The sequence below is a fragment of the Trichosurus vulpecula genome, chromosome 8 (genome assembly GCF_011100635.1).
Source record: "Trichosurus vulpecula isolate mTriVul1 chromosome 8, mTriVul1.pri, whole genome shotgun sequence".
Lineage (NCBI taxonomy): Eukaryota > Metazoa > Chordata > Mammalia > Diprotodontia > Phalangeridae > Trichosurus > Trichosurus vulpecula.
In genome coordinates this window covers 220,445,380-220,462,049 of record NC_050580.1, presented here as the reverse complement: position 1 = coordinate 220,462,049, position 16,670 = coordinate 220,445,380, and the positions used below count along the sequence as shown (strand labels likewise).

At 37.1% G+C, this 16,670-nt stretch overlaps 1 protein-coding gene across 2 annotated transcripts in view; it reads right to left on the bottom strand.

Moving 5' to 3' along the window:
* SYNE2 (spectrin repeat containing nuclear envelope protein 2) overlaps window positions 1–16,670 on the bottom strand; it is a 430,582-nt gene that overhangs the window by 83,469 nt on the left and 330,443 nt on the right. For both annotated transcript variants that reach the window (XM_036734278.1, XM_036734277.1), the window contains 5 exons: window positions 13,963–14,118; window positions 9,727–9,879; window positions 6,367–6,537; window positions 5,285–5,415; window positions 527–731 (listed from right to left, as the gene is read on the bottom strand). In XM_036734278.1, coding sequence (XP_036590173.1) covers window positions 527–731; window positions 5,285–5,415; window positions 6,367–6,537; window positions 9,727–9,879; window positions 13,963–14,118 — 816 coding nt within the window. The remainder of the gene's footprint in view (window positions 1–526; window positions 732–5,284; window positions 5,416–6,366; window positions 6,538–9,726; window positions 9,880–13,962; window positions 14,119–16,670) is intronic.

Sequence of the window (16,670 nt, the reverse complement as noted above, 5' to 3'; positions counted from 1 at the left end):
AGACGCTAGTAAAAATTGCCTCGTATTAGTATTGGCAGCTTCTTCTCTGTGTGTATCTCTCTATCTATCTATATCACCTTGTCAAGAAGACTAGAGGGGGATACTCTCTTACACTTTTAAACACTCTACACAATAAGGCTCAATAAATCATGTTGAATTAAATCTCTATCCTGGATCTAATCTCTTCCCTGGGTTTTCGTGGCTTAATCTGTGCAGGTACAGATGTTCCACGGGGTGGGAAGTCAGCTCTCTGCTTGACAAGGCCTTGCTTCATTTACCCATCTCTTGCTGATGGGTGTACAACAGGAGGCACATTAATAAACAAAACAGAGTCCTCTCACCCAAGGGGACTTTGAGATAACCCAGTCTAGCCTCTTCCAACAAAGAAATGGTGACCCACACAGATGTCATTACCTGTTAGTCAATGGAAAAACAGGAACTAGAACGCAGGCCTCCTGATCAGAGTATAGAGTTCTTCTCCTGCTCAGGGTTATAAGCAAGAGGAAAGAAGGGGTTTTGTACCTACCTTTGCATCCTTTAGTGCCTGGATTAGGATCTCACTCATGTTGTCTCCAGACATATTGATGTTCAAAATGTGCTTAAACTTCTCTTCAAGCTGTTCCAGCCTTGCTGTTGCTTCGGCATGAGCAGCAGTGTAAGATTCCCAAAGCTGTAACATACTTTGGGCTGACTGTAACTGATCTGCAACTTCATGATTCACTCGAGTCCACCTGTCAACAAACGGATAAATGAAAAATGCTATTTATTCCATTTTCCATAATCCAGGCCCTCCGATTCAAAGTGGCAAGTAGAATGATAATTGTTATGTCCAATAATGGTGTAAGTGAAAGCCAAACATAACCGAGGATTTTTTAATTAGTCCCAAACCCTGATTCTTTCATTTAAAACACAAACCTATATGTTACTGAAAGACACATGGAGAAGGCCAACCAGTACCTCTTGAAAGTATCTATAGGCAAGCTTCCCCAATAAGGGTCTCATACTCAAGAGACTTGATTCAAATATATGCAAACAAGACCATCCCTTAAAACATAAATGGTCAAAGGATATATGAACAGGCAGTTCTCAAAGAAAGAAATCTAAGCCTATCAACTATCATATAAAAATGCACCAAATCACCAAGAGAAATTAAAAATTAACTCTGAGGTTCTACCTCACACCCATCAGACTTGCAGGGATGACGATAAAGGAAAAAGATGAAAGTTGGAAAGGCTGTGGGAAGACTGGCACACTAATTTACTGTTGGTAGAGAAGTGAATTCGTCCAATTATCCTGGAAAGCTATTGAACTATGCCTACAAAGTCACTAAATGTGCAAACCTTTTGGCCCAGCAATACCATTAGTAGGCCTATGTCCCAGAGAGAGATCAAAGACCCATATGTACAAGCATATTTATAGCAACAATTTTATTTTTTTATTTAAATTCATTTATTTAACATACTTAGTTTTCAGCATTGATTTTCACAAGAGTTTGAATTACAAATTTTCTCCCCATTTCTACCCTCCCCCCCACTCCAAGATGGCATATATTCTGGTTGCCCTGTTCCCCAGTCAGCCCTCCCCTCTATTGCCCCACTCCCCTCCCATCCCCTTTTCCCTTCCTTTCTTGTAGGGCAAGATAAATTTCTACGCCCCATTGCCTGTGTATCTTATTTTCTAGTTGCATGCAAAAACTTTTTTTTTGTTTGTTTTTGAACATCTGTTTTTAAAACTTTGAGTTCCAAATTCTCTCCCCTCTTCCCTTTTCACCCACCCTCCCTAAGAAGTCAAGCAATTCAACATAGGCCACATGTGTATCATTACGTATAACCCTTCCACAATACTCATGTTGTGAAAGACTAACTATATTTTGCTCCTTCCCAACCCATCCCCCTTTATTGAATTTTCTCTCTTGACCCTGTCCCCTTTCCAAAGTGTTTGTTTTTGATTACCTCCACCCCCATCTGCCCTCCCTTCCATCATCCCCCCCCCCCTTTTTATTATCTTCCTCTCTCTTCTTTCCTGTGGGGTAAGATACCCAATTGGGTATGTATGGTATTCCCTCCTCAGGTCAAATCTGATGAGAGCAAGGTTCACTCATTCCCCCCTCACCTGCTCTCTCCCCTCCTCCCACAGAACTGCTTCCTCTTGCCACCTTTATGTGAGATAATCCACCCTATTCTATCTCTCCCTATCTCCCTCTCTCAGTATGTTGCTCTCTCATCCCTTAATTTGATTTTCTTTTAGATATCTTCCCTTTATCTTCAACTTCCCCTGTGTCTGCTCTCTCTCTTATATATATATATATATATATACACAAAGATATATACATACATACACATTGACTTATATATATACATAAACATATATATATGCATATTCCCTTCAGCTACCCTAATACTGAGGTCTCAAGAATCATACATGTCACCTTTCCATGTAGGAGTGTAAACAAAACAGTTCAACTTTAGTAAGTCCCTTGCAATTTCTGTTTCTTGATTACCTTTTCATGCTTCTCTTGATTCTTGTGTTTGAAAGTCAAATTTTCTATTCAGTTCTGGTCTTTTCACTGAGAAAGCTTGAAAGTCCTCTATTTTATTGAAAATCCATATTTTGCCTTGGAGCATGATACTCAGTTTTGCTGGGTAGGTGATTCTAGGTTTTAATCCTAGCTCCATTAACCTCTGGAATATCGTATTCCAAGCCCTTCGATCTCTTAATGCAGAAGCTGCCAGATCTTGGGTTATTCTGATTGGGTTTCCATAATACTCAAATTGTTTCTTTCTGGCTGCTTGCAGTATTTTCTCCTTGATCTGGGAGCTCTGGAATTTGGCGACAATATTCCTGGGAGATTTCTTTTTGGGATCTATTTGAGGAGGCGATCGATGGATTCTTTCAATTTCTATTTTGCCCTGTAGCTCTAGAATATCAGGGCAGTTCTCCTTGATAATTTCTTGAAAGATGATATCTAGTCTCTTTTTTTGATCATGGCTTTCAGGTAGTCCAATAATTTGTAAATTCTCTCTCCTGGATCTATTTTCCAGGTCAGTGGTTCTTCCAAGGAGATATTTCACATTGTCTTCCATTTTTTTCATTCCTTTGGTTCTGTTTTATAATATCTTGATTTCTCATAAAGTCACTAGCTTCCACTTGCTCCAATCTAATTTTTAAAGTAGTATTTTCTTCAGTGGTCTTTTGGACCTCCTTTTCCGTTTGGCTAATTCTGCCTTTCTGCCTCTCCTCATTGGCTTTTTGGAGCTCTTTTGCCATTTGAATTAGTCTATTTTTTAAGGTGTTGTTTTCTTCAGTGTATTTTTCAGTATTTTTTTTGGGTCTCCTTTAGCAAGTCATTGACCTGTTTTTCACAGTTTTCTCGCATCCTTCTCATTTCTCTTCCCAATTTTTCCTCTACTTCTCTAACTTGCTTTTCCAAATCCTTTTTGAGCTCTTCCATGGCCTGAGACCAGTTCATGTTTTTCTTGGAGGTTTCTGTTGTAGGCTCTTTGACTTTGTTAACTTCTTCTGTCTGTATGTTTTGGTCTTCTTTGTCACCAAAGAAAGAATGCAAAGTCTGAGACTGAATCTGGGTGTGTTTTCGCTGCCTGGCCATATTCCCAACCAACTAACTTGACCCTTGAGTTTTTCAGTGGGGTATGACTGCTTGTAGACTAAAGAGTTCTATGTTCCACGTTTGGGGGGGGGGAGGTGCCAGCTCTGTCACACCAACACTACTCCTTCCCCAAGAACCCCCAACCCGGACTGCGCTTAAATCTTCAGCAGGCTGTGCACTGCTGTTCTGATGCGCCACTTAATTCCTCCCACCACGTGGGCCTGGGGCCAGAAGCAACAACAGCTGTAGCTGCCCCACCTCCACTGCCCCCGGGGCTGGAAGCCGAACTGCGAACTCCTTCCACTCCCAAAGCCTTTCCCACTAACCTTCTCCGCTGTCTTTGGTGTTTGTGGGTTGAGAAGTCTGGTAACTGCCGCAGCTCACTGATTCAGGGTGGTAGGGCACATTCCGCCCGGCTCCTGGTCTGGTTGGTCCGCGCTGCTTACACTGGGCCGGCTCCCAGCTCCCAGCTCCTTGTGGGATAGACCTCACCCAGAGACCATCCAGGCTGTCCTGGACTGGAGCCCTGCTTCCCTCTGCTGTTTTGTGGGTTCTGCAGTTCTATAACTGGTTCAGAGCCACTTTTTATAGGTTTTTGGAGGGACTCGGCAGGGAGCTCACACTGTTCCCTGCTTTCCAGCCACCATCTTGGCTCCGCCCCCTCCCTTATGGCAACAATTTTAGTTAAAGCAAAGAACTGGAAAATAAGGGAGGTGGTAAGGTACCCATCAAGTGGAGAATGGCTGAAAAACTTGTGACATATAAATATAATGGAAGAGTATTGTACTGTAAGAAATGATGAAAAGGGCCATTTCTGAGAAACCTGGGAAGACTTGTATGAGCTGATGCAGAGTGAAGTGAACACGGATCAGAGAAAAGAAAAACAACTTCGAAAGACTTAAGAGTTGTATTCAGTTCAATGACCAACCACAATTCCAGGGAACCAATGATGAAGTATACTACTCACTCCTGACAGAGGTGATGGACACAAGGCAAAGAATGAAAAATACATATTCAGACACGGACAATGTGAGAATTTGTTTTGCTTGACTATGCATATGTATTACGAAGATTTTCTTTTTTAATTGAGGGTGGGAGATGGTAGGGAGAGTGGAGGTAGTCATAAGGTTGATCAGGGGAAAAAGAGAAAGAAAAGGAGGTCATTGAAGCAATTAGAAAAGTTCACAGAAGAGAACAGAAGGAAGGCCAGGAGGAAACATAGTCAAGCATGACAGCTTTGAAAATTACATGTTGACTTTATTAAAGATTAAAGGAAAAAACAAAACGTGTAATAGAAATATGTGGTTTTATACACAATCCTCTGTTCTATTTTGTATATGGAAATGCTCATTGTATTAGGGCTTAGGTTTTTTAAAAAAAATTAAAATTAAAAATAAAACTTGTATAGCCTCTGTTTGCTTTCCTCGTTCTGGCTGTGATCAGAGCAATTTCTATTTTACCTGACTCCCAGGAGACAGACTATATCCTCTATGACATTATATCTTTTTAGAGGGAAAGCTTCTTGAGAGCAGAAGAGATAGGAAGATTGAAAATCAGTCATCTCAGAAAATGTCTGATAAAACGTGATGGCTGTAAGGCATTGTTCTATTGTCCATATAACCTCATGTATGAGCTGGTAAACTGGAGAGACACCCACTGTGTTTATCTTAAATGTACCTTGTATGTGCTTCGTGACACTTCAGTTCCATTATCTCAGTAACCGAAGGACAACAGTCTTTGAGTTTCCGAATAGCATCCTGAAGTTTGTTCCAATTTCCTTCACTGCTCTCTGCTTCATCTTGAAGAAGCTAAGAAAGTGTATAAATAGGAATTAAGCACTATTTTATCTACTACCCTAAAGGAAAGTTTGCCAATATAACTAAATTCCAACCGTAATAAAAAGCACTTTGAAGACTAAAAGTGGTAAAACCTAGTTTATAGTTTTACAAAACTTAAAGAATCACATAATTTAAGAGTTGGAAGGGACCTCAGAGGTCAGTTAGTCTAACCTGTGCCTGAATAGGAATTCCTGACAAATCCGTCCATTGATAGGAAACTGTTACTTCTTGAAACATCCTGTTCTACCTTTGGACTGTACTCACTGTGAAGAAATTTCCCCTTAAAATTGAATTATTTTGAGATTCATTGTGGTAAAGAACTTCGAATAAAGTCAGTCTCTCCACTTATACTGATCTGCAACTCATCTATAACTGCTACCTGCAGCATAGATTGGTTAAATAACTTAGCCATGGCCCCATAGTTAGTACAGATTAAAGGAAGACCAAAACCCAGGTCTTTCTGACTCCAATTCTGAACCTCTATCCTATCCACAATTTCTAACCAGTCCCAGGTCACCAGACCATGTGTTACAAACCAGCATCCCATCCATCCAGGCCATCTTGCCATCTTCCCAACTATCTCTCTTTTCCACTTGTGTTCTAGGCAGAGTAACCAAATCAATACTACCTATTCCACGTCGCCTTTTTAAATTTAAATAATTAACAATCTAATTAACTCAAATGACTAATACTTTAAATAAATTTAAATAATTACCGGTGCAAATATTTAAATATTGATGTCAGCAATTTGATTCAATTACTCACGTAGAATGTTAAGTGAACATTTCTAGGAAGCTGTTTAGAGCAGTATTTTCTACGTATTAGTAACAACACAAAAGGAACTTTTGTCTAGTGTTTTGTGTCCAATACTTTTTTGTCTCCTCCTAAGTTTTCTTTCTCTGACCTGCTGTGAATATTTACCTGAAGGTTCTTCACTTGACATCTCAAAGCTTCCAGAGATAACACATCAGGCTTGTTGTGCTCCACGCAGTACCAGAATCGGATTGTCATCATGTTCACTTCCTCAAAGAGTTTATCATAACCCCTTCCCTGCTGTAACACTGACTGCATGGAGGTTTTGAGTTGGTTGACCTATGGGAAAGGGAGAAACAGGTTGATTTAGAAAAAGGTTCATATTCTTTCATTACTTTGTTTTTTCTTCCAGGTTTGTACTCTTACTGTTAACATCGACTTTGGGATGTCTCTTTGGATGAAGGGCTTACATTTGGATAACATGACAGGATAAGTACTGTAAGAAGTGAGATTCTAACACTGGAACATACCAAGTAAAACTAACCAAGACAGAATAGTTGAGACAATATCTAGGGTATTATAGACAGGTTGACCATTAGGAGATGAAATTGGGATAGCTAATTATAGTAGCAATTAAATATTTCATGTGTATATAGTACTTTAGTGTTACAAAGTGTGACAAGTACAAAATTATAAGTAAAAAATGTATTTAAATATCCTACTACAATGCCTCACCATGGTGACCCTGACTTATTGAAAGTTGTGCCAACACAGTGCAACTTCTAACACATCACACCAAACTCGAACTTTAGAGTATGGGCAGGGAGATAGACTATTATTAGGGGACAAGTCTAGAAGTTCTGGCCACCGGGAACACACAAAACAATCTACTAAAGCATGGAGAGGTTTTGATCTGCACTGTTTAAGGGTAATCACACCAATGAATTACAAATCTTTGTGAGCTAATCTGCTCAGCCTTTGAACTCCCACCCTGGGGCTGAGCTGTCTTGATTGGCAACTGAGTGAATGCAAATTTACCCAGCCCATCTAGTATACCTGCTTTTAAAATATGTTTATTAATGTGTTTTGTTTTTACATTACAAACATCTACAAACTGCCCCTATTTCATAAGAAGTGTCTGGTAAAAACATAAAACAACTAAGCAAAACTAACAAAACATTGACTCCCTCTGAAAGTATATGCAACATGCTGCATCTATAGCAGGAAATTCTCTATTATTAATTGTTTCTTAAATGAACAGAAGTATATTTTCTCTCCCTGTCACTCCCTATGTGATACTTGAGAAAAGCCTGACCCTAACAGATGTCTCTATCTTATGTCAACAAACCCAGATGGAGCATTCCTTGGTCTGTCCAGGGCCATTAAGGGTGAAAACCTTGGCCCCAGACATTATCTTGAATTATGTGACTTTTCCTTATCTTAATATTTTATGGGTATATATCATGTTATGGAATGTTAATGGCAAATTAAACACAGAGATCCTGGGTTGTAATTTCAATTGACACTTTGTCAACTGATTTGTTGTATTTACAATCTATTCCATTAAGGAAAATCCTCTTCTTGTATCATGGTTAAACACACACGGGGGTCATAAAAGTGAGGTAACACAGGCTTGCTGGGTTTGTATAAATGTGATCCCTTCAGCCCTATTCGTGGCCGTTCTGATTTGGGCTGCTTATGCCCCAGACGGACGCCAGCTACTAAATTCTCCATTTAAAACTTACACTCTGTGATGTGTCTTGCTCACTGTCGGTACAACACCTACACAATTGCAAAGAAGGAAAAGAATATGTGTACACATATATGTGTATATGTGTGTACACACATGTCTCATTGTACACACTAAATCAGTCATCTCTGTGTCAGGAGGTAGATAGTATGTTTCATCATCAGTCCTTTGGAATCTTCGATGGCCATCATATTGATCATTGTTCCTACATCTTTCAAAGTTATTTGTATTTATAGCATTGTTGCTATTGTATAAATTGTTCTTCTGATTCTGCATACTACACTTTGCATCATTTCATCAGTTTGCATCACAGTCCATGACTCTTTTAAATCGCCTATTTGGTCACTGTTTACAGCACAGATTTCATCGCATTCATATACCACACCCTATTTATCCATTATATCTAGCTGTTCCCAGGCTGCCACACCATGCTTCATATTCTAACATCCATCCTAGTCATCAGTCCAGAACTTCTTGTCATCTGTCCTACTATCTTGCTTTCTATTTCTTGTTCATAAGTATTGCCACTACATTTAGTCAATGTTAATTGACTACTCTGTGGATCAATTTACTGTCTTCCCTGACTTCTCAGCTCAAAACTCCCTTTCCTAGTCACCATTTCTCTATAACTGTCTTAGTTTATTAGACTATAAACTATTCGAGGGTAGAAAACTTTTTGTAGTTGTATCCCCAGCACTTAGCACAGTGCCTGACACAGAGTAAGTACTTAATGAATGCCTTTTCATTTGTTCATTCTTTGAAATTATTTGAAGAACTTACACATAAGTGGTAATCATATAGGGTCTGCTATAGCAAATGTAAAGAATTGGTATCAAATTCTATAACAATAAAAAATTTGGAAATGTGTACATTATACAGGGCATTCCAAAAGTTATGATTACTTCTGCATCAAAATGAAAATCAGTTTTTAGATTCAATCATACAGACTTGTAGTCAGGATCCTGAAAACAGAATTTAAAATGAAGTTCTAAATATTTCCACAATAATAGTGTACTCAATTTCCTCCCCAAGTTGAGTGAAAACAATATGGCAAGTCCAAGTGTGAATTCTACATTTACCTTAAGGTGCATCAAACATCCCTAAGCCTCAGATTCCTTATCTGTGAAATATGGGGGTTCGACTAGATGGCCTCTGAGATGACTCTATGGCCACGTCCAAGTTTTATCGTCTCATGGGAAAGAAACAGGGCTGGATGGCTCAGAAGCATACTTAGTCATAGCTAAGATGGAAAGAAAGGAGTGGGAATTTCTAGTAGATGAAGAAGCAAAGATTAACATGACACCAAAAATGTTCTTTAAGACTAGTTTTATTACCAGTTTTATCACTAGTTTTATCTGCTCATGGTATAGCTGGAGAATGCTTTGATATGATGTAATCAAGTGGCACAATGTTCCCACACCCCTGAAACAGCTGCCCTGATGAAGGAGCCCCAAATTCTCTTCCATAGAAACCACTGCCTCTCTCACATACCTCTTCAGTGATGGAGTTAACGCTTTATGATTAGCCAGAAAATGCCGCCAGAAGTCAAATTCAAAAAGGGATTTTATAAAGGGAAACATGTACATTAGCCTTGCCAGAGACAAATATTGGACTTGATGTATTATCTAGGGCTTTTACCTCTACAACACAACAGTCTTTAGCAATACATCCTTCTGCTCCTGAAAAGTGTATAGCATGGAATAATTCTCCATTAGTGAATGGAAGACTGTAAAGACAGGATAAATGGAAGAAGATACATTTCAAATATATTCCACTACCTGATTGACAATGTTGTTCCTCATTTGATATAAACCATCAATTCCACAAATGGTGTCTTGTAACACTGGCATTGGGCCACTTTCCAAAGCCATGTAATTTTCTTTTAGCTCATCTAGTGTTCTGGATTTAGCTGCCAAGTGATTTTCTAAGTCCTAGAAAAGAAAGATAGTTCTTAGTTGCATAGAATTCTCAAGTATTCATGAATAGTGCTAAGGACAGAGGATTCTTCTTTGCAAGTTTGTTCTAGAGAGCCAGTGAACTTCTGGTAAATATTGCATTAGAAAAGAAATTCATTCATTTTGCACAAGGATACAATTTATAATATAGGATAAACTGCATTGCACAGTGGTCTAACTGAACCTCTCTGCCCCTAGATTTCAGAAGAATTCAAAGCAGTTATGTTAGATTGTTTATATTATCTAATATCTATTATTGGGGCAATTAGGTGGTACAGTGAATGGAGTGCTCAGCCTGGAGTCAGGAAGACTCATCTTCATGAACTCAAGTCTGGCCTCAGACACTTACTAGCTGTGTAACCCTGGGCAAATCACTTAACCTGGTTTGCCTCACTTCTTCATCTATAAAATGAGGTGGAGAAAGAAATGGTAAAACTCTCCAATATTTTTGCTAAGAAAACCCCAAATGGGATCACATAGAGTCAGGATTGCCTGAAATGACTGAACAACAACAAAAAATTATTAGCAAAAGTCAATTTAATGGGATAATGGTCATAGTAAACATTTATACAGCGCTTTAAGATTTGCAAGGAGCTTTACAAATATAATCTTATTTCATCCTCATGACAACTCTATTGGTAGATGCTATTATTATCCCTATTTTACAAATAAGGAAACTGAGGCATACCAAGGTAGAGGGACTTGCCCAGGGACAGCGACTGAAACCGGGACACTGGAAACCAGGACTTCTAGAGTTTATGTCTAATACTCTATACAGTGAGCTACCTCACTGCCTCATAATCCCTTGGCAACAAAATTAGATCCCTTTGCACCTTTTCAGAGTCATTTGTTTATAACATAATTGATTCTTCTTAATTCATCCAAGTGAAAGAAATGCAGAACTCTTCAATCCGGGAAAGAGCAAGCAGTCTTTGAAAGTAGGAATGACAATACCCAGCTAGCAGGTTGCAAAACTTTATAGAAAAAGGTTAAGTTGCTCTTTTGCTCAGTAGCAACAACTGAGGTCTTGTTTTTACAGCTTAGTTTACTGGCACCTCAAGCATCTAAATTACTTTGCTGAAAACCTGACGAAAGAAGCCAGTTGCTACTACCTATACGCTAGTGGACCACAGGCTCTTCAGGTAATCCTCTAAAAGCACTATCATTCATCTCAAAATATATGTTTACGATTTTAAGCTTAACCATATTTGCTATCATCAACTTGGAATTTCAAATAACTTTATTCTATATATTACAGGGTAATAGCTTGGAGTACTTAAGGCAAAATAATTCTTGACTTTCCCCCTGCTTTGAAATAATAAAAACGAGTTCCTCCCCTCCCTCTAAAGACCCAGCTGTTCGGAAATCTTTGAAACACTTATTTACTAACAAGTTGGCATGTTTTCTCCATACTTCAGGCAAACTGTTAAGAGGAGAGCTCCTCGATGAAGATGAACTGTTATTAACAGAAAACAGCAGGGGATAAACAACACAAGAGAGCTGAAGAAGTGACATAAGGCTTCTCTTCTGTCGCCATGGTAATAAAAGTACATGAACATTTTAAAGAGGAAAAATAAAGGTAAAACTGATCTTAAGGAATCATGAAAAACAGTTTTCATAACAACACGTTGTTAGCATTGCAGACTGAGAATTTGCTATAGTTATAGTGAAACATCATTGTAGTTTTCATAGTTCCCTATCTCCCCTTCCTCGTTCCTTTGAAAATCTGTCCATTTCTCTGTGATGTCTTAATCCTCTTTAAGTCTGATATGGTTTTAGTTTATGGAGTGAAAAAGTTCTAAGGTATATGAAATTTATCAGGTATGCTTTACTACACCTATTTTCTTTGTTGTTGTTGAGGAAAGTCATGCTGAATCAGTTTAAAGAAGTTTTCCTTCATGTGAAATAAGAAAACACTATACACAATATCTATAATAATATACATGAAAACACTTAAATGAATTAAATGAAATGAATTATTAGTGAAATTAATATGAATTATTAAATATATGAATTAATTAAATAAAATTAATAAAATGAAATTATTAATTAAATGAAATGACCAATCTTGGTCTCAAAGAAAAGAAGTCAAAACAAATTTTTTTCCTTTTGTTAGGGATGTCATAGACTATGGCTGTGGGATGCTGAACATACTATCAAATACTGCTGCTATGTTGGTTAGATTTTGACAAAATTTCTTTGTTACATGGAAGAATTTAATAGGTAAGAGGATATGTTGGAAAAAGATGCTTATGTTTTTAAAAGGGCATAAATTTAAAAAGTTATTAAGGAAAAAAAGGGAACATCACGTTCTGTGATATTTTAAAAATACCAAGTTTCTCTGAAGCTATCATACAGGGTGTCTCAAAAATCTTAGTGCAGTTTATGGTCTAAAATTACAGATTTTAGGGATACTCTGTATAATAGGAAATTAAGATTTTAGGGACATTTATGTATAACAGGATAAAATAGCTTATTCTGAAACTACAAGTGATGTTATAGGGAGATACAGAGGGCAGAACCTCCATGCCATCTTATCCAATTTTCCTCAATAAAATTATTTCAGACTTGGCCATTTTCTAGTCATTTGGGACTTTTACTAAACTTGAAAGTATAATTAGTGGTCTTGAGTTTGCGTAACTTCCCTTTGAATTCTCCAGGGGCAGAGGGAATGCAGTAAGTTCAGCTGATACAAAAATATCTGGCTTGAATAATTAGTGAGAATGGTGAATCTCCATGTTAACTTCCTTGTCTATGGCTACAAAGGAGAAAGGCAAAATTGCCTTTGTAGAAAAGAAAGACAACAGAACAACAGACTTGTCACATATCTAGTTAATAATGCGAAAGTTATTCACTAACAATAGAAGTTAGTGTTAATAGAATTTTCATTTTACTAACACATAATTGTCATTAAGAACTCAAAGGTATGGCCCATCATTATTCACAGCATTATCATAATTTGCAGATTGCCTATAGTAGATGCAATTCAGAAGAAAAGGAATACATCAAAATCCCTCAGGATTAATGCTAAGTTGGATTTCTGTCCTAAATGTGACAGGAACTCAGGGGAAAACATTTCTTTTTCATCAAAAAACATATCAGCTAGAAGAAAATTCTCTCTCTCTGAAGAGGCTCAGAATGAAAAAAAATTAAAAACTAATTTTACAGCAATTTTGTAATTAGATTGGCCAAAAGAGAAATAAGTCAAAATAACTTGTAGATGACTACACTTAAACTGCAAATCTTTTGCTGGAAAAAAAGTCCCAATACCCTTAAAAGCTTCCAGTGACAAAAAAAAACCTTAGAAACTGTTCTCCCCAAATTTTCTCAAATGAAGGTTAACATGGATATAAAATAAACTCTACCTCATAAACATGGATGATTACTGAATTATAAAGGCAATAGAATACAGTGGAAAGAACACTAGATTTGGAGTTAAAAAACTTTAGTTTGACTACTGCCTCCAACAGGGTAGCAAATATATAAAACCATGGACAAGTACTTAACCTCTCTGAGACTCAGTGTCCTCATTTGTGAAATATAGAGAATAAAACCTGTGGAGTCCGCCTCTAGAATTCTTCTAAGGCTCAACTGACATGCTTTATACCAAACTCTTTGGAAATCCACAGGCACCATAGAACTATTAGCTATCATTACTGTATATATAAAAATGTAGGAGCAGCTAGGTGGCACAGGGCTGAGCCTAAAGTCAGGAAGACTCATCTTCCTTAGTTCAAATCTGTCCTTAGACACTTACTAGCTATGTGACTTCGGACAAGACCTGTTTGCCTCAGTTTCCTCATCTGTAAAATGAGCTGGAGAAGGAAATCGCAAACCACTCCAGTATCTTTGCCAAGAAAACCCCAAATGGGGTCATGAAGAGTTGAACACTACTGAAACGACTGAACAAAATACAAGAATATAGAGACACAAAGTGTAGTTTCATTTGAACTTCTCCTACCTCTAAGAATGAAAAAAGTCTATGAAATTTAAAAAAAAAACCCATCCTATTTGTGACATACTTAAATCAAGTATGTTATAAATGCTAGATTGTTTTACCTGACAGTCCAGCAGCATCTTCCTCACCGAAATTACACTTCCAGGTTTTTGTAACATTTTTAGTCTCTCTCCCTGGGCTTCCATCCAAGTCCTCAAAGTCTGTATTTTGTTTTCACTCTCAGTGATAGACTCCAGAAGTTGTTCTAAATGTTGAATCTGCAAAATGTATGCCTTCAATCAAATGCACTAAATATGCGAATGAATTACATTGCTACAAGAGTTTTTTGGAGGACTTTTTTTCTCTCACATTTCTTTATTAAAATATTTTATTACCCCCCATTACACATAAAAACAATTTTTAGCATTTGTTTTTTTTTAAGTTTTGAGTTCCAAATTTTATCCCTCTCTCCCTCCCTGAGACAATGAGCAATCTCATATAGGTTATACATATGCAATCATGTAAAACATTTTCATATTAGTCATTCCTCTTACATTTCTAATACTTAAACCTATGCTTTCCCAGCAAATCCTATAAAATATATTAATTTAAAAAAAGGAAAACCTATCAAATCTCATTAAAGACCAACATTTAAAATGAAAACTAAACCATTGACTAGGTAGGTTGGCAATTATTATCAAAGCTATATGATAGCTGTAAGAAATATACTCAATGTTTTTACTCTTTTTTAGTAATTGTACAGAATTAGAAAACATGAAGAAGTTCTTATCTGGACAGGTACCAATAGAGCACCCACACTGATGAAATCACATGTCCTCCAAGAGGCTATTTTTTTTAACTCTCTTTCTAAAGCATGCAAAAATTTACAAATTTCTTTCTCCAGAATTTTCCTGCTTTGATCAGTCACCTCCAGATGACCAGAGTGATATTTCATTAACAACATATATATTTTTGGACAAGGAGAGGAGAAGGCAATTATACTCACATTGTGAAGGTTTATATAGAATTCTATCTAGTTCTACAGCGAATGCCAATAACCCTCCAGTAACCAACCAAATGTCCATACAGTACATTTCATCATCTTGAATGGATTTTTCCTGTTCTTTTGCTTAGTTGGAATTTTTTTCTCATTCCTTACTAGGAATAGGGATAGGGACTAGACCTGTGATTTCATTGATACAAGGAATTCCACAATGCAAAAAATATCCATTTTGGCATCCCCTCCATAGCTTAAGTCTTAAAGAGTTGCATAGAGTCCTGAGAAGATAAGTAACTTGCTTAGAGTCACATGTATCAGAGGCTGGGATTGAGCCTGGGCCATACTGGCTCTGAGGCCAGCTCTCTATCCAGTACTCCATATTGTGTTCACTCACTCTCTCATTGCTTACTAATGAGACCCAAAACATGAACATGAATAATCATCATAAGATATTAGGTGTGACCTTGGAAAGTCACTTGACCATCCTGGGCCTCAGTTTCTGCATCTGTAAAATGAAGGGATGAGGCCTAGGAGATCTCTTCTAGCTCTAAGTCCAAGATCCTATGCATAACTTTCCAGGAAAACTGAAGGAATTTTTATTTCACAGAACAAACATAATCATAATTTAGCCATTTGAATGTCTTCTTTTTTAAGAATTGGATAACTATAAGTTCATATCATTACACGTATCATATAGAATACATATTTCAAAGAATGGCTGAGACTAAAAACACATATATCTGTAAATTTAAATAAAATATTCTATAAATTCTAGATACTTGTTCCTTGATTATCCAGCAAAGTCTTCCAAACTGATATTACATTGTAATATTTTCAGCCAATGTCCACTATATGCATGATATCCCCAAACACTTAGTGTAGCTTTAAGTTTTAATAGCTTAAAATTGCTTAATAGCTTAAAATTACTAGACTCTAATATGCTTCACTTTGTGTAATACATGTTGAATGTCCTCAAAGTCTCACTGCAGTTAATACTTAAAACTTCAGTAAAACTTTGAGGACACCACACACACACACACACACACACACACACACACACACACGAGATACAAATTGAGACATATTACAATCTAATACTATATACATATGCTATGTATAATGTATTTATATGTAACATGGTGCTATATATTATATTTAGTACATATATTATAAATAGTGGCACATATATTTATGTTACAGATCTGATATATTGAGAATGAGGGATGATTGATAGAGAGCCCACATACTCTACTGGTATCCTCTCAATGTGAAGAAAATGTGAGGAACCACCCCCCCACCTTCTTCAATAGATGGACCTCTTATGGTGAATTAGTGGCAGAAGCATAGATTCATCATCACGTCCTGGAGGACATGAACAAGGGTAACACAGGACAGGCTGGAATGGATGGGTTTCATGATGTCATGGATACAGATGTCATCTTTATTACTAGAAGAGAACTTCAGAATCAACAAGACCTCAGATCCACTTGAATATTTTGAGACTATACACATATATCTCAACATATCCATGTCTGCTCATCCTATGTGATTCTTATCCATTTCCTCTCAAAAGTTTGTCATGGGGGTTCGCTCAATGTGCTGGAGACCTCCCATATGTATGTATAAATGTGTGTATACACACATATATGTGCATATATTGCAAAAATTTTAGTGCAGTTTTAAATTATTAAAGCTATTAAAACTTAGTAGCATACTAAGATTTCTCTCTCTCTTATATATATATACATATACACACATACATATATATTCACACATATGTGTGTATTTATACATATCTATCTATATCTATATAGAATTTTAAAAGTTCTA